The 20,162-nt window shown below is 30.1% G+C and overlaps 7 protein-coding genes across 11 annotated transcripts in view; 4 read left to right on the top strand and 3 right to left on the bottom strand.

The window, feature by feature from the left end:
• LOC145743991 (myosin-13-like) overlaps window positions 1–20,162 on the top strand; it is a 57,564-nt gene that overhangs the window by 14,109 nt on the left and 23,293 nt on the right. The gene's annotated exons all lie outside the window — the stretch shown is intronic.
• LOC145743513 (uncharacterized) lies at window positions 565–4,007 on the top strand. Its single transcript, XM_082561495.1, has one exon. It carries the CDS (start codon window positions 883–885, stop codon window positions 3,244–3,246), a length of 2,364 nt encoding a protein of 787 aa, XP_082417621.1. The 5' UTR covers window positions 565–882; the 3' UTR covers window positions 3,247–4,007.
• On the top strand, window positions 4,012–6,897 carry LOC145743516 (U4/U6 small nuclear ribonucleoprotein Prp4-like). Of its 2 annotated transcripts, none has more exons than XM_082561498.1 (11): window positions 4,012–4,231; window positions 4,366–4,484; window positions 4,595–4,747; window positions 4,893–4,975; window positions 5,034–5,281; window positions 5,471–5,684; window positions 5,786–5,882; window positions 5,990–6,123; window positions 6,249–6,367; window positions 6,470–6,519; window positions 6,664–6,897. In XM_082561498.1, the coding sequence occupies exons 1-11, from the start codon at window positions 4,057–4,059 to the stop codon at window positions 6,817–6,819; spliced, it is 1,548 nt and encodes a 515-aa protein (XP_082417624.1). In that variant the 5' UTR covers window positions 4,012–4,056; the 3' UTR covers window positions 6,820–6,897. The 2 variants fall into 2 exon arrangements, with proteins under 2 accessions (XP_082417624.1, XP_082417623.1); XM_082561497.1 differs by having other exon boundaries at window positions 4,595–4,750.
• Window positions 6,818–10,863, bottom strand: LOC145743515 (uncharacterized). Its single transcript, XM_082561496.1, has 13 exons — window positions 10,635–10,863; window positions 10,355–10,553; window positions 10,158–10,253; window positions 9,820–10,013; window positions 9,529–9,578; window positions 9,309–9,455; window positions 9,159–9,241; window positions 9,010–9,078; window positions 8,689–8,850; window positions 8,434–8,548; window positions 8,189–8,308; window positions 7,963–8,114; window positions 6,818–7,630 (listed from the first exon to the last, which is right to left on the bottom strand). The coding sequence occupies exons 1-13, from the start codon at window positions 10,805–10,807 to the stop codon at window positions 7,511–7,513; spliced, it is 1,680 nt and encodes a 559-aa protein (XP_082417622.1). The 5' UTR covers window positions 10,808–10,863; the 3' UTR covers window positions 6,818–7,510.
• LOC145743862 (uridine-cytidine kinase 2-B-like) lies at window positions 11,574–17,438 on the bottom strand. 3 transcript variants are annotated; one of them, XM_082561920.1, is made up of 10 exons: window positions 17,360–17,438; window positions 16,739–16,882; window positions 15,375–16,663; window positions 14,685–14,826; window positions 14,121–14,277; window positions 13,530–13,626; window positions 13,270–13,415; window positions 13,014–13,111; window positions 12,812–12,860; window positions 11,574–12,632 (listed from the first exon to the last, which is right to left on the bottom strand). In XM_082561920.1, exons 4-10 carry the CDS (start codon window positions 14,778–14,780, stop codon window positions 12,448–12,450), a joined length of 828 nt encoding a protein of 275 aa, XP_082418046.1. In that variant the 5' UTR covers window positions 14,781–14,826; window positions 15,375–16,663; window positions 16,739–16,882; window positions 17,360–17,438; the 3' UTR covers window positions 11,574–12,447. The 3 variants fall into 3 exon arrangements, with proteins under 3 accessions (XP_082418046.1, XP_082418047.1, XP_082418045.1); XM_082561921.1 differs by having other exon boundaries at window positions 15,375–16,882; XM_082561919.1 differs by lacking the exons at window positions 15,375–16,663; window positions 16,739–16,882; window positions 17,360–17,438 and having other exon boundaries at window positions 14,685–15,316.
• On the top strand, window positions 15,413–17,521 carry LOC145743860 (ankyrin repeat, SAM and basic leucine zipper domain-containing protein 1-like). The gene is made up of 5 exons (XM_082561916.1): window positions 15,413–16,390; window positions 16,479–16,644; window positions 16,722–16,858; window positions 16,932–17,028; window positions 17,097–17,521. The coding sequence occupies exons 1-5, from the start codon at window positions 15,438–15,440 to the stop codon at window positions 17,343–17,345; spliced, it is 1,602 nt and encodes a 533-aa protein (XP_082418042.1). The 5' UTR covers window positions 15,413–15,437; the 3' UTR covers window positions 17,346–17,521.
• LOC145743861 (dolichyl-phosphate beta-glucosyltransferase-like) lies at window positions 17,445–19,643 on the bottom strand. Of its 2 annotated transcripts, XM_082561918.1 has the most exons (3): window positions 18,366–18,757; window positions 18,133–18,252; window positions 17,445–17,971 (listed from the first exon to the last, which is right to left on the bottom strand). In XM_082561918.1, exons 1-3 carry the CDS (start codon window positions 18,525–18,527, stop codon window positions 17,798–17,800), a joined length of 456 nt encoding a protein of 151 aa, XP_082418044.1. In that variant the 5' UTR covers window positions 18,528–18,757; the 3' UTR covers window positions 17,445–17,797. The 2 variants fall into 2 exon arrangements, with proteins under 2 accessions (XP_082418044.1, XP_082418043.1); XM_082561917.1 differs by lacking the exon at window positions 17,445–17,971 and having other exon boundaries at window positions 18,366–19,643.

Here is a 20,162-nt window from a genome sequence, read left to right as displayed (position 1 = left end):
AACAAAGTTCGGATTTTGCGTCTTTCTAATTATCCGTTTTAATTTTCTGCCATTTATTTGGGTTATTTTTTATAACTGTTTAAATATTAATTCACAAGTAATCAAGTAGTGTAACTGTTAAACTTTTAGCATAAAGATAAGAACCCAACGAAACATCTTAGTCTAAAGCCTGTATGATGTTGAAAACCTGCATAAAAACATTTGTTTGTTTGTTGCTTTCTCTGCTGATATAAAAATGCTAATCCATTTTTTCGTCCAAATAACAATGCTTCCCATAAAATATATTTAAACTACAAATTTAAATAATAACCTAGAAGTTTTATTAAAGATCTTTAATTGTAAATAATTATATAATATTTTTAATCATTAAAAACAAATTTAAACTGCAGATTTTTATAGTAGTACATTTTAGTAAAACATATATAAAATAGGTGGAAACACAGTAGAGATTTATTTTTTATTACGGTTCAGTAATTTTTTTCATTTTTCAGTCTTTATCAATGTACCCAGTTTAAAAATAACATTTCGTATTTGAAATCTATTAATAGATTTTCCAATTTTTAAAGCCATTTTAAAACATATAACTAGTCTTGATGTTATAAAATAATTTTGGCTTAATTTGCTATGCAGAAGCGTAATTAGATAAGACGGTAAAGGTACTTCCTTCTATTTCATAAAAGCTACATAGAACATATTTTAAACTCTGAAAATGTAAACCGATGAGCTAAGTTTTGATATGTTTACTAAATAAATTATTTTTAAGTTCCGCATTTTTCAAATCTTAACCAATCTTATTTTAAAAGTTGTTCCGCATTTTAAAATCTTAACTAATTTTATTTAAAAACACGACAAATTCGCTAAAATACTGAAATACCTACCAATATGTCAATTTTTTCCCAAATCAACGATAATGAAGAAATGTCAGATTCAGGTGAAAGCAATCAACTACTTTTGGAATACAAAGAAAAAAATGTTAAGTTACAAGAAGAAAACGAAAAACTGAAAAGAGCTCTTCGTGTTATCACACAACCTACCAGTGTTAAGATTCGGGACCCCTCTAAAGATGGCCCAATTGCACAAGTTTTATTATTTAACAACATTCTCGCTCAAGAATATGCCGAAGAAATTAAAGACTTTTTTAAAAAGATTTCCGGGCGGTCATCTCGTGCAGATTATGTGTATGCACCTCAGGTGTCAGCCTTGCATTTCATATCACCTGAAAACAAACCTAATGTGAAATTGAAAAGAAGTACGAAACAGGACAGAAAATCAGCTAAAGCGTATGTTGTTACCAATTGCTTCCAAGTGTTTAGCGATCGATTTTATTTGGACCTAGTTGGTCAATCATTGCCGGATAATTGTGATCGAATATTTGACGCTCCAAGTTATGACAAAGTATCACTCGATACTCTAGATGGAGAGGTTGAAGTGCATGACAATAATGTTAAGAAAAGAAATGTGAGATCTTGTTTTAATTGTGGCTTCACTGATCATCAACTGAAAGATTGTCCTGCCCCGAAAAACTTCCAACACATTAATCAAAGAAGAAAGGATTTTGTTGGTATGATGTCCCCACAAAATGCATCCACAAGATATCACCTTGAAAAGGATTCTAACACAGATGACTCAGAATTTGCCGATCTTAAACCTGGAAATATTAGCAATGCGTTGTATGAAGCAATGGGAATTACAAAGCATGAGTTGCCTCCTTATATTTATCAGATGCGTTGGTATGGCTATCCTCCAGGACACTTATTGGAAGCAAGGATGCAATCTTCAGGGTTAAGTATGTACTCAGGTGATAAATCAAAGAAAATCCAATCTGATTCTGACGATGCTGAAGTTGATGTTGAAAAGATTATTAAATATCCAGGATTTAATGTGAAGCTTCCTAGAAACATGATCGACAATCACCAGAAACTTGGTGCCCCTCCCATGGATGAGAGACATAGTTACGATGTGATGGTGTCCTATCATAAACATAAAAATGAGTTAAAAAGAAAGAAGCAAAGCAGTGAGTCGCATTCCAGTAAAAGACAACGGAAAGTTGATAAAAATGATGAAACTCCGATCACAGTTTCTAGTGGAGACGATACTAGAGAAGTTGACATGGACATGGGTGGAGACAGTGATCAGGAGATTGTAATCGCGGATGGTGAGACAATTGAGATTGCTGATGATAAGGAAGAGGGCGAAATTGATGAGGATGAAGGTATGGAGGTTGGTCAAAGTGATCTCACAGAAGAAGAACTTAACAGAAGAAAGGCGAAAATTTTGGAACTTCTCCAATTAGAAAATAACCCAGAAATTGAAGATGATAATCCCATAATAACTGAAACAGATGTTGTTAAAAATAACGATAACAACAAAATTGCTGATACTAATAACACTTCAGAATCTTCAAGTTCACAAGTATCAGTTATTAAAACTAATTTACAAAACGACATTGAAAATGATAACTTGGTTCAAAGTATGTCACCTAAAGAAATTACACCAATAACGATTGATCTCACATCTGATAATAATAACAAGTCTGAAGACGACATTAAAATTCAATGCAATTTGGATCAACAAACTGAGACAGAAATTAAACAGGATGACGATAAACAGTTTGTTGACCAAAATAAAGAAACAGTCCACCTTCACAGTGATATTTCTAACAGAGACTTTGATAATACTGAAACAAATAGCAGTCCTGTTATAATTAGCAATTATAATAATGAATCAGTGACAACAGGCATTGACGAAACTCATAAAATAAATGTAAGTTCTCCACCAATAGAAATTGATAATAACAATGACAATTCTGATACAAAGGAATTTATATCTCTAAATAATAAAGACAATGAAGACATGGTTATAGTTTCTGATGAAGGTGAAACTGATAGTAAATTATCACCCAATAATGATAATGTGAAACAGATAGAAAATGAACCAACATGTGAACTGCTTCTTGAACATAAACAATTCTCGCATCTTAGAGATGCAGCTGAGAGTAGTGGGGATGAAAGTGCTCAGACTGATCTACCGGCCCAGCTCTTAACACATGAAAGTGACACTGACAGCATATTAAATACAGATAACCAAGCTAAACCATCTGACAACTCCACTGTGCCACATCGTTCCAATTTTGCCAAGGGAATCACTGAGTTCAACTCGTTTTACGAAGAATCGAATTCCCGAGGCATTTATAAAAAACTAAAATGTTTGTTGAAAGATTCACCTCGGAGATTACCTAAAAACTAATTAAAAATAATTGTGTAAAAACCCCACATAACCTTTAGATGAAAGAACATGTTATGTGGTAGAAATTTTATTAAAGTTTAACATATATCTATGTTAAGTTAAGAACAGTAGTATATTTAATAGCAAAGTTAGGCTACTTATTTTATTCGATATTTTTTGTTTTGTTTTCTATTAATGAGTTATTGACTTAGATATGCCAAATGCCTATTTTTTGTTTTTTATTTAAATTTTTTAAAACTTTTTGATTTTTGTATATTGACTTAAAATATATTTAAACAAGAATTATTATGCAGTTTACATAACGTTTGCAAATTTCCAAAGTATTTAAAGTTAATTATTTTAATTAGCTGTGTGCTTTTATCCATTTATACAAGTAAACCATTAAGTTTGTGAAAAATTTTAAACAGGACTTTTTGGTATAAATATAATTAAACACAGGTTCAAAGATTTCAGTCAAGTTTTTTTCAATTTGTTAATTACCACAATTTTTTTCAGATCTTAGGTAAGACAAAAATGTTTAAAATTAAGTTAAGCCTTCCTTAGCAGCAGTAAACTCCGACAACAGCCTCGTGCAATACTAGCATGAGTCAACACGATTTATATTTCAGTTTAATTATTTAAATTATAAAAAAAATGTAAACTTAGCTTCATTTATATAACATAACCTTATGCAATTCTTTCCTTTCTATTAACAAACCTTTAATAGCAAATACATAAAAGCTAACAGATTTAATTTTAATTTAAAATGTTTATCTTCTTAGGTACTTGAATAGGCTAACTAGGTGAATTACTATTTGCAAAATTTTTACAATGTCGGATACTGAAACTGCCCCAACCACTGAAACCAAAACAGAAAATGATGAAAGTTCGGCAAAAAGAAGAAAAGTTGACAAATATGGAAGTTTGGAGGGAAAAGTCCCTGTCATGGGAAGCGAGGCGATAGACAAAGGGATTGCGGCAGGAAACATCAACATCAACGACCCAAGTAAAAAAATTTAGAACATGATAATAAAATACAAAGAATTTTAACAACATTTATAACTAAAGAGTAAATAAATCTAAAAATTGTGGTTAGGCTTTTCGTTTACATAACTTGATAATGTTAACATTCTTTTGTAGAAAGTGTAGAGGTTTTAAGCTTGGAAGATCGAGTTAACGAAAGACAAACAGCGATGTTGGCTGAATTTGAACGAAAAAAACAAATTCGCCAAATTTATGTCACAACAGACGACAGTGAGGTACTTTTTAACACAAAAAAATATTAGTTTACCCTCTTAGTATTGGGATCCCACACCCTTGTTGCCAAACATATTGTAAAAATATAACAACAACTTAATAATGAACTCAGGTAAGAAAGTTATTACGAGAGCAAGGCGAACCGATCACTCTGTTTGGAGAAGGACCTGCAGATCGACGTGAGAGATTAAGAGAATTAGTGGCAGAGCGAGGACCAATCAAATCTAAAGAAGATCAGGAACGTGAGAGAAGAAAAAAATCCGACGTGGTATGTATTTCATGTTTTATATTTTTTGTGTATTTAAAAATCTTTTAAAGGGTTGAAAAATTAGAAGTATTATATTTTTTGTATCAAAAATTTTTTAAGGGGTTGAAAAATTAGATTTTTAGTTGGGAATTTTTTTTTGTAGTTAACTGAAACAACCTGGTATCATGAAGGTCCTCAATCACTTAAGAAAGCAAGACTCTGGATAGCTCAATATTCTTTACCAAGGTAACAGAATTCATTTTAAACATAAAGTAAACATTCTTATTAATCTCTTTGTGTTCAGGGCTAAGGAAAGGTTAAAGCTTGCCAGGGAACATGCTTCATTACCCGAAGCACAGAAAAAGTCTCGTTTGCAACAAGCCCACCGTCACATGCAATCTGTGTCAAGTTTTTGCAGTCAGATTGGTCACACAAGACCTATTTCTTTTTGTCAGTTTTCACCAGATAACAAACTTTTAGCTACGTCGTCGTGGAGTGGAATTTGCAAAATTTGGTCCGTACCAGATTGCGAAGAAATCCAAACTTTAAGAGGTATGTTTGTTTCAATAAATAGAAAACCTTAATATTACATATTCAATTTCCTTTTTTTTAATTTTTTCTTGTTCAGTTACCTTTTCTGTTCATCAAAACATTGCTTTGTATTGCAGACTTTTTAGAATATTGAAATCTAGAATCACTGCTCGTTTTATTGGAGTAAATCTTGTTTTTATATAATGACAGGTCACAAAAATAATGTCGGTACCATTACATTTAACCCTCAAGCCACTCTGACCCTCAGTGAAAATGCAGCCTGTATGGCATCGTGCTCAGCTGATGGTGCTGTAAAATTGTGGAGCTTTAAAAGTGAGGAACCTGTGGCTTCAATTGACCAACATGAAATGAGAGTGGCTCGAGTTGCATATCACCCTTCTGGAAGATTTTTGGCCACTACTTGGTAAGTTTATTGTATAACACAAATGTACCTTGATGTAATAATCTCCACTTGAAAACAAGTTATTACACTTATGCACAAGTTAAGTTGATAGTGTTTTGTAGTTATGATAAATCATGGAGATTGTGGGATTTAAATCAAGAAACTGAAGTTTTACATCAAGAAGGCCATAGTAAGGGAGTCCATGATATCGCTTTCCAGGTTTGCTTGCTTCATATTGGTTTGTTATAAGTTAATCTTTAATTTATAATTAAGTGTAAAAACTCCAAATACACAAGGATATGTTGTTAGCATAATTGCATTTTTAGGATGATGGTGCATTAACATTAACTGGAGGATTGGACTCATATGGAAGAGTATGGGACTTGAGAACTGGAAGATGTATTTTCTTTTTAGAAGGCCATCTTAAAGAAATATATGCAGTAGCATTTTCACCGAACGGGTAGCCAAAATAAATATTTTTTTTCGTAAAAAACATTAAAAAAAACACTTCAGAAAAACACTTTTTGACTATAACAGTACAAAATTAATATATATATATTTAAATCAATAATTTTGTTTTTCAAGGTACCAAATGGCAACGGGGAGTGCAGACAACACTGCAAAAATATGGGATTTAAGAAAAACAAGTTGTATTTACACTATACCTGCTCATACCAACTTGATATCAAGAGTCTGCTACCAAAGTAAGTAAAATTTCGAGTACAATACTTACGCAAATATACAAGAGCTCACACAGAAGCTTCAATATTTTTTTAGACTTAAAATCAATAAATTTTGCTTTACAGAACATTATGGTGATTACCTTGTCACTGCATCATATGATGGAACAGCAAAGGTAAAAATAAAGTTCAAAATACTAATTGTAACTGCAGCAATTTTTATAAATATATATACATAAATACCTTATATCAAATTTAACAAAATGTATGCCAAATCCTTTCTTTCCCAATTTTTTTGAATTATTATGTTTTTGTTTCAGGTTTGGGGGACCCCCGGATACTTACCATTAAAGACTTTGGCGGGGCATGGGGGTAAGGTGATGGGTGTCGACGTATCATCAAATGGGGAATATATCGCGACCTCGTCGTTCGACCGAACATTTAAACTTTGGACCAAACAGAATGAAATTATTTAACATTTTGTATTTTCTACAACGCAAAAAATGTTAACTTTTGTATTTCTACAATCACTGCCTTTCAAAGAATTTGACAAAATAAACAATTTTTACAACAAAATGTTATCGTTTTTTAGTATAGATATAAATAAATTTTAGTGGGCCTATAATATTAAAAATATGAAGTATTTCCCTACTGTCCAGACTTCCAGGGGTTTAAAAAAAATAAGCAAAAGTAAACTTGAATTTTACAGAATATTTAAAGCACATTAATTAGCAAAAAAATAAACCTTTTTATTTACATTTACAATTGGAACTAAGATAACCTAATTTTAACAAAAAATTGCCATGTTGATTTAAAATTAATTAAAAAAGGTATTATAAAACTAATCATCAATATTTTAGATAAACCAAATTAAAATTTAATTACAGAAATAAGAAACTTTAAAAGTTTAAATTCTGATAAAGCATAAAACTATATAAGAATAAAAAACAATAATTAAAAATCGATTTGATTTGACAAGTCATAAAAGAAGTAAAGTTGAAGACATTTAATCAGCATAGACTTTAATTTTAATGTTATTTTAAAACATGACACAGTTTTTTGACACTTGAGACCAACTTAAACCAATACCCTATTACTACAGTTTTATCAAAATAGTTAAATTTGATCAAAAAAATGTAAACAAAGATCGAAGAGATAGCTGCCTTGTTAATTTTGCAACCGTGTTGCTATATTTTGTAGATTTGAGGTGCATAGAACATCAACTAGATCACTTATTGTAATATTTCCACCCCTTCTAGTTTCCCAGTCTTTCAGTGACTGGTAAGCCTGAAATATTATATTAATATTATTTGTATTTATTTATCCCCGATGTGAAAAGGCTAACAATAGCCTAAACATAAGTTAACTTTCAATATTCTGGCCAAGTATAAAGTTATTTTTGTCTTTTTTAGATGTGAATGAGAAGGTAAATTATGTGTGGTCATTAAACTGCTTATGGTTAATGCAGTGGAATGTTTCATTTAAAGGGCTTTATTAGAGGGTGTTATAACATGGAGGGCAGGAAAATAAACCCATGGCATCATGTGGTGACCCCTTTACTAAATTTTAATATCCAAACTGTAATGCATCATATATTTGCAATAAGAGTTTAAACAAACCTTTTCATAAGCCCCGTCTTTGTCGAAGTCATAATTAATAGAGTCAATTTTGCATTCATCAAGTCCCATATTTCTAGCCAATAATTTCCAGTTTGATCCAACATTACTTGCAACCATATTTAAATCTCTGGCACCTGCTTTTCGGCGAGAACCTGGAGCCAAATACAATAAAAAAATGTTTTAAAGCTAACATGTTTGTTTTTTGGTTGTTAGTATTTTTACAAACCTCTGGCTGGTATCATTGGTATTTCAATGGCAGGTGATCTTGTCACAGGTAGATTGTCTTGATCCCGATTTAGAAAAATATTTGCTGCATCTGCTTGTATTACTACTTGAGGTGGTGGTCCTAAAATCATAAAAATTTTAAAAATACCAAAATTAGTATATAATAAAATTAATAATATGATAACTTAAATGATAACCACCAATAACAATATTATCACAGACCAGTTAAAATCACTTTAAAATTACCGATGTTTTGCTGTTGAACATCCATAAGTGGTGGGTCATCTGTGAAGGGGGTGGCTTTGTCCTGAACTTGATGTGGAGTTCCGGTGTGAGTTGTTGGTTTTTCCTCAACCTCATCCTAAGTAAAAATTTTAACTTAAAAATATTGTAACTTATGAAATGTCAAAAAAAATAAAAAATTGCGTCATAATTGAAAAATAAGCTAATAAATTAATATTTTTAAATTATTTTATTTGGTTAAAAAATTCAAAGCAGTACTTCTTCTGGGTGTGTAGGCCTAACAGTGGGTTGAACAGATGGTTGGGGGGTATAATGACTTGTTTGCATTCTAGCTGTGGATACCAATTGATTTTCTTCCTCTGCTTCTGCAGCTTTGGGGTCGGGTTGGGATTCATAAAATGCACGACCTCTGAGTGGGTTCTTCATAAGAAAATATTTGTATTTTTTTTAAATTATTTAAATAAAATTCTGGCTTATAAAATTAAGGGTGAAAGTTCAATTTTTTTGGAAAGTGTTTTAATCATTATAGATTATGATTGTGGTTTAATATTTGCTTTTATATTTTATTGGCAAACCTACCTCCGTATTCTGATATTGTGAACTAGATGGTCCAGCAAAATGCGAGCTGCCTCTTCTTTCATGATTATTCTATTAAATATATAATAGTAAAAAAATTAATTAAATTTTTAATCAAAATTTTTCTAGGTTCATTTATAACAAACACTTACATGATCTTCCACAAACTTTTCAAAATCTTGCTGCGTTTCTTTTACACAATTTTGGCACATTTCTTCAAATTTCACTCTCATATCTACACGTCATGAAAAAAAAATTTTATATTATGAATAAAAAGTTCTGTATGAAAAAATTGCAATCACCTTCAAATTTTGGCCGTCGATGTTCATCATTGTTTAAACAATCCTTCATATATTGATGCATGATGAGAGGACATTCTTGTTTTCTTTCTTGTACCTCTACAGCTTTATGTTCATTAACTATCTTAAAAACTTCAGTGGTTGATTTTCCTAAAAATTTAGCTTAGTTGAGAAAATTATTACAGACTATTGTCCTAAAAATTAAAATTTTAAGACTACCTACCGCTGTATAGCTGCACATTATCAACCAGGTCCAATAAAACAACTCCAAATCTAAATAAATAATGAACTAAAATTTCTTTATACTTTGATTAATGTCAACATAAAAACTAAACAAGAAAGTTTACATAAGGCCTTTACATCATAGCACCTAAAGTCAGTGTCCTTTATTTTTTTAGAATCAACTTTACAACAACTTAAAAGATTGAAAAAGACTCTGGTAAAAACTTAATAAGCAAGTTTTTTGAGTATTTAAGAACATAGGTAACTTATGTGATGAATTAAATCAACATACGAGTATGCATCATAAGTGTAAGTGGCCCTTTTCGTAATATCCCTGATAGTTTCTGGTGGAACATGAGCAATTAATGTTCCATCTGGTTTGGTGGGTCTTCTTCTATCTGCTATCCTTCTTTTCTCTACAACATCTCGTTGCTTTCCTGCCTGGGTCATCCAAGTTTCTTGATGAATTAGAAAAAAATCACTAACCTAAATAGAATTAAATATTCCTAAAAAACGATACTTGTTTTATTTTACTATTATTATATAATTTTTTATTTTAAAATTATTTTAGTTATTTTTATCTAACAACTGAAAATAATTTTAAACCCTAATTCATTTAAATCATGTTACCTTTATAAGTGCATTGTCAAATAACAAAATGTTTGAAATTTTTAAATTTCTGTGTAAAAGACCTTTTTCATGAAGGTAACAAATAGCCTTTGTTGTCTATTGAACAAAACAATTATTTTATTGTATATTTCTTTTTACAAACTAACTTTAAGTTTGGATTTTTGTTATTAACATGTCAGTATATTAACAATACTCACATCAAATGCAATTTTTTGCCTAAGTCCCCAGCCCAATATAATACGCTTGTATCGAATATTTGCAAGGGAACCAAACTTTGTATATTCATATGCAAGACAAATATTCCGATGATCAATTACATATGCCAGCAAGCAAACTATATTAACATGATTTATTTCAGCAATTTCCTTTGCTTCTCTGTCTAATTTCTCCACAACACTACACACAAAGTTTTTTTTAATCTCTCAAAATCCAAGTATGATTTTAAAACTACTAAAACCAAAAAAATATAATTCTTACTTTTTGTTGCCATCAAACTCGGGGCTTACAACTTTCAACACACATGAATGATCACCCAATAATCGATTGTATTTTGCAAAATAAACTTCGTTAAACGATCCTTCTCCTAACTTTTTCTTGTCCGTGAATTCGGCGAATAAGATCTTTTGGCAAGGAGTATTTCTTGCACTCATTTCTGTATGTTTTTGGGTTTTTTTGATTAACGGAAAGAAAGTATAAATAAATTGTTTAAAAGCTTTTAAGGGAAATGCCCAAAAGGGAACCAAAACTAGCATAAAAAAATTCAACCATGCAGAAATTAATTTTCTTAGTTTTTTATCCTCAGAGTTTTTATTAATTTTAAATGCAAGATCTTGTTTAATTAGTTATAATTACTTGATATTTATATAAATATTATTTGAGAAAAATGTTCAGTTTCATAATTACGTGAAAAATTCGCCGATTATCATTTATTAGGTACAAAAATATTTTAATTAAATTAAGTTGAAGCATATAATATTGTTTTAAATAGGCAAAAAACATGCTTGCCATTATTATAGTCAAGTATTAATTAAATAATACTTTTATAAAAAAAAACAATACAAAAATCATTCTATTTGTATAAAAACAAACAATAATATGAGTAATGCAAAACGATGGAAAGTATTTATTTACAAAGTTTAAATCCCAATTATTAAAAATTTTTCTGAAAAAAAAAGAAATAATAATTTTTACAAAGATCCAGGTGTTTTAGTTGTGGTCACTTACCAACATTTAAAGTACAACTAAGCTTATGTAACTAAGGATCATAAGGCTTATGTGTTGTCAATAAGTAACTTTTTCGGTACCATTAAGTGTACTTAAATTACCTGGAATTTTATTCCCTTAACAATAATTTATACTCCTTTCTAAGCCTTCTAGTATTTCCAGTTAATCAGAAAACCACATACAAACACATCGTACTAAGCTGCACTTGTATTGACATTTGAGCACAGAAATTAGAGCAATCACGAAATAAAAGGCAACATCGAATAATCCCGATTGTCATAAAAAAAATAAATTTTCAAATAAATTTACCAACAAAATTGTTTTAGAGTTGAAAATAAATTTGAATGAAATTTTAAAAATGAGTTGGAAAACAGAAAGTTATGAAAAACAAACTACACAACACCCTAAAAAAAAATTAGCAAAAGTTTCTTTATAAACCAGTAAAAGCAGATACGTCCTAATAATTACATGTAACCATTTTTTTATTTTAATGGGATCTTCCATTTTACAAATCCATCCACAATATAACATGCATTACCCACACCATTCAGAAACAATCTATTACAAATTACTTTAACAAATACTAAAAAAATTTAATTCCTTAACTCTAATGGAAAAATTACAGATCTGTCATGGCTTGGCCATTTTTGTAACAATTCATGGTTGGATGAAATAATCTTAAAAAAGTTTTGTACAAGAGTAAAAAAAATGCAAGAATGATTAATTTGTTACTTCTACATTTCAGTATAAATGCTTTTCAAGTAGGTAGTGGAAATATGACAAAAATAAAATAATACGAAAAAAATATGATACAACAAATGTACACAACTTGCTCAAGTTTAAGTCACATTTGTATTGGGAATCAAATGTTACAAAGTCATTAAACAATTGATGAAAGTTTGTCAAAACAGTGTTAAGTTTTTTTTTTGCACAGAAAATCTAATCTACTTAGTCTTATGGGGCAGTTTTTAACCGACTAAACAAATTGTTAATGAAAACAAAGGTTGTAACAGAGGAATTGGCACTTAAATATCAGATAACAAGAGACACAAATGTTAGTACACTGTTAATGGGGCCTGCCAATTAGTCTTTTATCTTGGTGAGCGATGCCATTTTCGCATCCATCCCCATTCGACAGGTCGCCGTTTGTCAGATGATGTCCATTTACACCGTTAAATGATTTGTTGTGTCTTGATACAATACCACCACACAGAATATCTCGAATGTGTTGAACTATCAGGTTAATGGCAACTAAAAAAAAGGAAAAGTATAAGAATCTGATTCAAAAAATTAAAAAAAATGTACAGTTAATTTGAAATCACTTTTAAAAACAAACTCCCTAATTTTAAAAATAATATTTCTAATTGGAACTCCCCTAAATATTTAAGATAAGGTGGGAAAAATTTCCTAGGTTATAATAAAAAACTAACCAGTGTTTTCAGCCCCTCTTGGAATAATCACATCGGCATATTTCTTTGACTAAAACAAACAAAAATTTAGGTCAACATGAGAAGAGCAAGTCAACAAGCCTTTTATAAAAAAAAAATTTGACTTCCTAGATTTATAACTAAGCTAACAAGCAGGGGTTTTTAAAATTCACTACAAAAATAAATTTGAAAAAAATTCACATACTGGTAAACAAAATTCTTCAAAAGCAGGTTTTACAAAAGTTGTGTATTGTTGTAAAACTGATTCTAAGCTTCTGCCTCGATCTGTGATATCTCGAAGTACTAAAAAAAATTTATGTATATATATTTATTTATTTACGGAGCAATTTTAATGAAAGTGGTGTTCTTAAAATGATGTAACCATTTTTGGCAAAATTTGGGATTTAAAAGAGCATGTTTACCCGATAGAATTTCTATTACGAATAAATTTAATTAGATACCTCGGCGTGATAGCCTTGTGTCTGCGTCACTATCAACAAACAATTTCATGTTGAAAAGGTCACGAATTTCCTTGTGGTAAAAAACCAAGATACCTTCAAATAATACCACATCACATCTATTTAAACTCTCAAACGCATCTTTTCGCCTAAAGTGTAATACACCGCAAGGTAAATTATATAGTAACATTTTAAACAAATCTTAATTTTTAATTTTTTTTTATAAAAAAATTTAAAAAAACGACAAAAATAATTGATATTACCTAGTGTGTGTTTTAAAATCATATTCTGGAATTTTGGTAGTTTTGCAGTTAACAATGTCTAGAATAGTTGCCTTCATTAGCTTAGTATCGAAGGCATCTTAAAACAATAAAAATCTAAGAATAGAGGTAACACAAAATTTAAAAAAGAAAAATATAGTGCTTTTCAAAAGGTATCCTATAACTTAAAAAAATTTCATTTAAGGGTTGTTACCGGTACTATTTCTCATTAATAGTCTATAAAAAAACAATTTTTTAATCGAGTAACAAGAAAATCACGGTTTTATTAGCTAGCATCAAGGGCTTTTATTTGCTGTTGTTAAATGTTTTGCCATAAAAACATTTTTACGACTGCAATTAGTTCCTACTGCTTTACAAAATTGCTTGCCAATAAAACTAGCTATCGGTATATTTTAAAAATTATTACATCATATTTAGTGATTTGCCATTACTAATGTTAAAACTTATACTTTCAAACTATTACTTTTAAAATATTTGTAGCTTCAAATTTACTGTTAAATATTTATTTAACAAAATGTTTTAAATAAAAAAAATGGAATTTTTAAATATAAATAAACAAGTAGGCATATTTACCTGGATGATCAAAATTATATTGACTGTTTTCAGCCAAAGCTATTTCAGTTTCATTTAAGTTTTTGTAAAAGTTATCTTGACTGATAATGGCAACTTTTCTTAGTCCATTTGAGGCTGTTTCTCCAAGAAGTTCAATGATTTTTTGACAAACTGAAGTCTTAAAATAAAAATTTTTATAATGCTTAAATAAAATATTAATATTATTTTATGTAGTTTTACACAAACATAATTTCAACCAATCTAAATTTAAAGTTATTAAATGTTTAAACTGATATCAATATTTGAATAGGCCTAGCTTATTTGAATACAGGTTGAATATTGTTAATTTGTTGACCTAGCTCTCATTACAAACTTTTCTTATTAGCATAAAAACAATAAAAATATTAATTTTTATTAACCTTCAATCAGAACCACCACATAATCATCAAGTTATGGTATTTACAAAACAGTTACCAACACAAATACTATGTTTAAAATAAATACACCAAGACAATATTGACCATGTCGTATTGACAAATTGTAAATCATGTTTAACTTTAAAAACACGTGGCACCACAAACATACCTTTCCCGAAGAAGTTCCTCCTGAAACTCCGATTATGAATGGTCGTTGTTTATCGTTGGCTGTTTTTGTAACCGGCGGTGAGATTCCAACAGACATTGCTCAATTGTTCTTTTGTCTGTTATTGAACGTCGGAGATTGAATTCTAAACTTGAAAAGCCCGAATTTAAACAAACAAAAGAACTTTTGCTTATGTAAGAGTGACTTCGTTGTAAAACTGATTTCGATCTCTTACGTCAAACGTCAACAGCACAGCGTGGTTAAGTACAACAAAACACAATCACGTTTTGCATTGTGACGTAATAACACATTTTCCAAGCAAGAGCGTGGATAATAGTTACGCGTGGTTGAACGTAAATTGTCCCCAAATATCGAACCAACCACAATAAATATTTTTAAATTACTTTTCTTTTTTTGCTTATATTTTAACTTATTAAAGCAAAATCGATATAAATTTTGAATGTCTCTATCAATTAGCACGACTGATTTTTTACGTGGTAAAAATCTCGGTCAACACCACAACACCACGTGTTTTTAAACATAACATCAACATCCAAACCCAAAAGTGTTGAGTTTACTTGCTTAATAAGTAGTTATCTTAAAATATACTTTGTAGGCTTAAAAATTTTAATATTGAATAGCATCTTATTCGAATGTTTTTAGAATTAACTAATAATTTATACTCAATTTTACCTGAACAGGCAGACAGGTGAGGTACTGCATGCCTTTTTTTCAAGTAAATAAGTTACATAAATAATGTTAAAGTTTTGTGCTGCTGGTGATTCAGATTTTGACTCCGAAAATGACTCTGAATATGGATATTTGGGTAATAATTCTTTTGATTGTGAGGAGAAAGAAAACTTGGGACAAACTGAAGTTGCGTCAGTAACTAAGGCTGAAAAATGTGTCAATAATTGTTTGGTGAAGTCAGAAGAAGAAAATGACAAGGAGTTCTCAGTAATACTTTTAACTGATTTACAGAATGCGGTCATTATTGGTAATACTGATATTGTTGAATCTTCAATTGAAAGCAATCCATTAGTTTGTGATGCTACACTTGGATCTGGATGGACTCCTTTAATTTATGCAGCCAATTTTGGAAATTTATCTGTAGTTAAACTACTTCTTAAATACGGAGCTGATGTAAACAAAGCAGATTCGCAAAACTGTACACCGATAATTGCAGCATGTAAATGTCACAAGAAGTCACCTGAGGTGCTAGAAATTATTACTATTCTTATAAATGCCGGCTCAAATGTGTTAAAATGCGATTCAACAGGCAAAACTCCATTGATGTATGCTGCTAGAAGTGGAAATTGTGCCCACATTGACTCAATTTTATCGAGTAACAAAGAAACTATTAACCAAAGCGATAAAAACGGCTGGACTGCTCTTGACTGGGCAATATCAAAATCATTCTCAAGTACTGTGAAATTGTTAATAGATCATGGAGCAAATGTTTACAAAAAAACTAATCAACCGACAAGTAAAATTATTGAAGAACTTTTAAAGCCGATTGCATCATCCAATATCAATATTAACAATAATTTCATGACTAAGTGCGTAGCAAGTAGTGATTCTACCTCGAACTCAAATTCTTTGTCAGAAGACACAGAAATTATGGAAGATAGTTTAAGTTTACGTCCAAGTGAACCCATTTCTATTTCAATGAAGTCAAATATTATAAATGAGGAAAAAGAGCATCAAATGTAAAACACCTTATGTTTTAATATAAATTTATACTAAATTTATACAAAACCATTTTTACCAGTCATTGTCAACTTTTTTATTTTACAGATATGGTCAACTTGAGTTGCTTTTATGTGGCTTAAATCTATCTCATTTAATCCATTTATTTCATGAACATGATGTTCATTTTCAACAACTATTATATTTTACAACTGATGACCTTGTTAAAATTGGAGTTAAGCAATTGGGTGCTCAAAAACGAATTCTTACTGCAGTAATTATCAACATCATACCTGTTAAAAGCAATTAAAATTGGTGCATGGCCATTAACTTTTTAATTTTTACTTTTAGGTAAAAGATTGGCATACTACTAAGTGGTCAGAAGAAAGTATTCCCAATTTTACTAGTACAGCCTTGTCGTTTGAAAACTTGCAAGGTATTTTAAAATCCTCAACAGAGCATGTCTTGTACATCAGCAGTGCACTAAGGTGGGATTTACTTGAGGGCTCCAACTAAATTGAATTAAGTTCATTTTAATGTTTAATGTAACTTTATTTAAAGATATGTTCGAAACCAACTTGAGAAATATCCCAAGGTCTTGGTTCCTCCAGCAGATATTCTTTCCAAAAGTGACCCACATTCGATGGTTGTTTCACAGGTTTTAATTAATTGAAATGAATAACTTCGTAAAAAAATACTTTTCCATTATTTTGATTATTTGTATAGGTCGAGGAGCTTGTTCTTACTACACACACATTCTGCCAATCTTTGAAGGCACTACATGTTATGTCAATTAACATGAAAGAAGGGCCTTTACCATTTAAGCAAGTCGATTTAATTGAAAAGAAAAAATTTAAAAAATCTTCAAAATTTGGAAAATATGCTTTGTACATCACTTTACCATGTGCTATAGCTGTAGCAATCTTTTTGAAAAGAGGTCTGTCTTTTCATAAACTAGTTCCAAGTTTTAGATAAATAAATACACTGACCTAATAATTGTTGTACTTCTTTCACTGCTTTCACTTCACATTTTTAACTGCATCACTGTTCAAAAAATTCAATAAAATCTGTGAAAATGAATGTGATTTATTTATAGTAATACTTTTATGAAAATGTTATGAACAGTGCAGAAATTTAATTTAAGCTTCTAAATATAAAAAAAACTAGATATAAAATTCTCAGTGTTAACATAGCATAGGTAGCAAACATTTTTTAAATGTGTAGGTAATCTAAAATCTAGATAAAAATGATTCATATTCACATAAGGAAGATTATTAAACACATGATAAATTCCAATTGAAAACTTTGCATAATCAAAGTACAATAAACCATTGAATAAGAATGCGCATAACATTAAATTTATCAACCAAAAATATAATTGGTGTAAGTTAATTTTAAATGACTAAAAAAAATACTTAACAAAAAATTTAAATTAATTCCAATTTTGTAAGTGCAAATCCCAAGGAAGCACCCAACAGACCAACCACAGCAACGTGAACAAATCCACCCCATTTTCTGTTATCAGGATTTCCAGTGTAGTAACCTTTTGCGAAAGCCATTCGCCCAAGAATCCATAAAATTCCCATTGAAGAAGCAAATCTCTAAAGAACAAAAATAAATATTTAATTGGCAAAAACTAAGATATGTAAATGCATCCCAAAAAAGAAATTTTTAAAATATGCTTTTATTTTAAACAAGTTCATCATAATTATTTTAAAATGCCATATTTTTTAATATCTAAAAAAATAGTTATTTAGCTTACTGGAAATTCTAGTCCACCAGTGCACAGCATGAATAAAAATGATGGGTAGTGCTCCAATGTGTTTTGATGAGCACGTTGAATACAGTTGAACATATTGTTGTCTGTGTACATGGTAGGATACTGAAAAAATATAATTAATCAAAAACAATTTTTATAAATTAACTGTTTTTACCAAAAAAATATTAAGCTTACTATGGTAATATTCTAAAATAAATTTATAGTAGTTATCTTACTGGGATCCCATATTTTTTTCTTGCTTTTCCAACTTTTAAACCAAGAACAGTAACAAAGATGGCACTAGCACAACCAGTAGCTACAACATAGCCATAATCTTTTGGTAATCCTGCCATTTTGTTAACCTTATTATAAGTCCTATTTGGCTGTAAGTAATACATATAAATTTAGTTATTTTAACTACATTATCAAAAGGAATTTGATTACAAAAAAACATTTAGTGTAAATTTTGAGACCATAATTTGAAGAATATAAATTTCTATGGTTGAAAATATGGCACAATGTTAAATCACCAAAACAAATAAACTAAACTTGGAAATTTATTACTAAGGTGAAGTAAAACTGCCTAAACAATATTGCAAAGTAAAGTGCATATACAATAAAGAACAAATTCGATCTTATTTAATTGATATTTTCTTTAATTTGCCATATACCAAGTAAGTATTGCAACCAAATAAGAATAATATCTCTTCCCATTTGAAGCCAACTAAAAACCGGAACAATCTTTGAACCATCAATTTCAGTCCATACAACTGCCACTTCATTTATGGGAATTTTAAGATATTCTGCAATATAAAGTAGTTCAACATCAAATGCCCAACGCTCTACATGTAAGTTCATAAATGTAACATAAGCAGCAGGGCGTGTGAAAAGCTTGAATCCACATTGTGAATCCTTTACAGTTCTTACACATAACAACCAAACCAAAATGTGGAAACCCTTCATAAGGAAAGTTCTAAAACTGGATCGTTTGGCAATTGATTCTTCTTCCAAGTGAGCACGAGAACCAACTGTGATTGCCATTCCATTTTTATTGATTTCCTTTAAACCCTTTTCCACTTTATCTAAATCAGAAAACCGAGTGGCTCCATCAGCATCCACCATAAGCAAAGAACTTCCCCTTGCACTTAACATCCCTAATCGAACAGCACCCCCTTTTCCACGATTTTTCTCAAGGGTAAGAACTCTAATTTTTTCCGTACCATACTCATCTGAGTATTTTTGTGCAACTTGTGTGGTGCTATCTGTACTTCCATCATCCACAACAATAATTTCATAAGAAAAACCTTTTTCCGTTTTTAGTTTTGACTCAAGATGTTCAATTGTTTCATCCAACATTATTGGTAACCTTTTCTCCTCATTGTAAGATGGAACTATTACAGAAAGAATAACAGATGCCTTGTCTTCTATGCTTGGAAATTTCTGCTTTCCATTTGCGGAATTAAAAAAATTTTCAGACTCATATCGTAAAACTTTCATTGTTTACTATTCGATTAACAACTCTAAAAGAAAGAAAAGAAAATAAGTTTTGTTCACAAAAATCAAAAAATCAAATTTAATGTACAAATACGCTGCTTCATTTTATACTTTTACAGTTAACATCCTTTATAAAATTAAATAGATGTTTTAACCAAAATTGGTAAGCATTTAACTTGTTAAAGCTTATCTTGAAAGTAGTTTTTATTCAACAGAAGAAAATGTAAACGTGTACCGGATTGACAACGCAAAACGTAAACAAAATGTGTAGTAGTTTGTCAGCACCTAACGGAGAGTTATAAATTTTCCATAGACATTATATATTATTTAAAATACATAGTCATCAGTTTTAAATAGTTTTAGATAACTTTCTAATAAACGTTGCTCAAATCACGATATTCTTAAACCTAAACATGACTTAGCGGTAGTTGTTGTTCAGTTTATTCGTACTTAAGTTTCCTTTTACCAAATAAGTTAATATTACTAGTCCTAAAACGGCTAGCTACCTATAAACTGGCTAACATGTGTATTGGTTTCAA

Source organism: Corella eumyota, chromosome 2 (genome assembly GCF_963082875.1).
Source record: "Corella eumyota chromosome 2, kaCorEumy4.1, whole genome shotgun sequence".
Classification (NCBI taxonomy): domain Eukaryota; kingdom Metazoa; phylum Chordata; class Ascidiacea; order Phlebobranchia; family Corellidae; genus Corella; species Corella eumyota.
Note: the sequence above shows the minus strand (reverse complement) of the source record. Positions and strands in the feature narration are given on the sequence as shown.

Bases quoted from the DNA above. Each gene is read 5' to 3' on its own strand.
- LOC145743513 (XM_082561495.1), top strand. From the start codon at position 883: ATGTCAATTTTTTCCCAAATCAACGATAATGAAGAAATGTCAGATTCA.
- LOC145743516 (XM_082561497.1), top strand. From the start codon at position 4,057: ATGTCGGATACTGAAACTGCCCCAACCACTGAAACCAAAACAGAAAAT. The intron at 4,976-5,033 runs GTAACAGAATTC...CTTTGTGTTCAG, and splicing joins GCTCAATATTCTTTACCAAG to GGCTAAGGAAAGGTTAAAGC. The intron at 5,685-5,785 runs GTAAGTTTATTG...AGTGTTTTGTAG, and splicing joins AGATTTTTGGCCACTACTTG to TTATGATAAATCATGGAGAT.
- LOC145743515 (XM_082561496.1), bottom strand. From the start codon at position 10,807: ATGAGTGCAAGAAATACTCCTTGCCAAAAGATCTTATTCGCCGAATTC. The intron at 10,254-10,354 runs GTGAGTATTGTT...TTTGTTCAATAG, and splicing joins GGCAAAAAATTGCATTTGAT to ACAACAAAGGCTATTTGTTA. The intron at 9,579-9,819 runs GTATGTTGATTT...TTATTTATTTAG, and splicing joins TACACTTATGATGCATACTC to ATTTGGAGTTGTTTTATTGG.
- LOC145743862 (XM_082561921.1), bottom strand. From the start codon at position 14,780: ATGTCTGTTGGAATCTCACCGCCGGTTACAAAAACAGCCAACGATAAA. The intron at 13,627-14,120 runs GTAAATATGCCT...TATTGTTTTAAG, and splicing joins ATATAATTTTGATCATCCAG to ATGCCTTCGATACTAAGCTA. The intron at 13,112-13,269 runs GTATCTAATTAA...AATTTTTTTTAG, and splicing joins CACAAGGCTATCACGCCGAG to TACTTCGAGATATCACAGAT.
- LOC145743860 (XM_082561916.1), top strand. From the start codon at position 15,438: ATGTTAAAGTTTTGTGCTGCTGGTGATTCAGATTTTGACTCCGAAAAT. The intron at 16,645-16,721 runs GTAATTATCAAC...TTTTACTTTTAG, and splicing joins AAAAACGAATTCTTACTGCA to GTAAAAGATTGGCATACTAC. The intron at 17,029-17,096 runs GTTTTAATTAAT...TTATTTGTATAG, and splicing joins ATTCGATGGTTGTTTCACAG to GTCGAGGAGCTTGTTCTTAC.
- LOC145743861 (XM_082561917.1), bottom strand. From the start codon at position 19,626: ATGAAAGTTTTACGATATGAGTCTGAAAATTTTTTTAATTCCGCAAAT.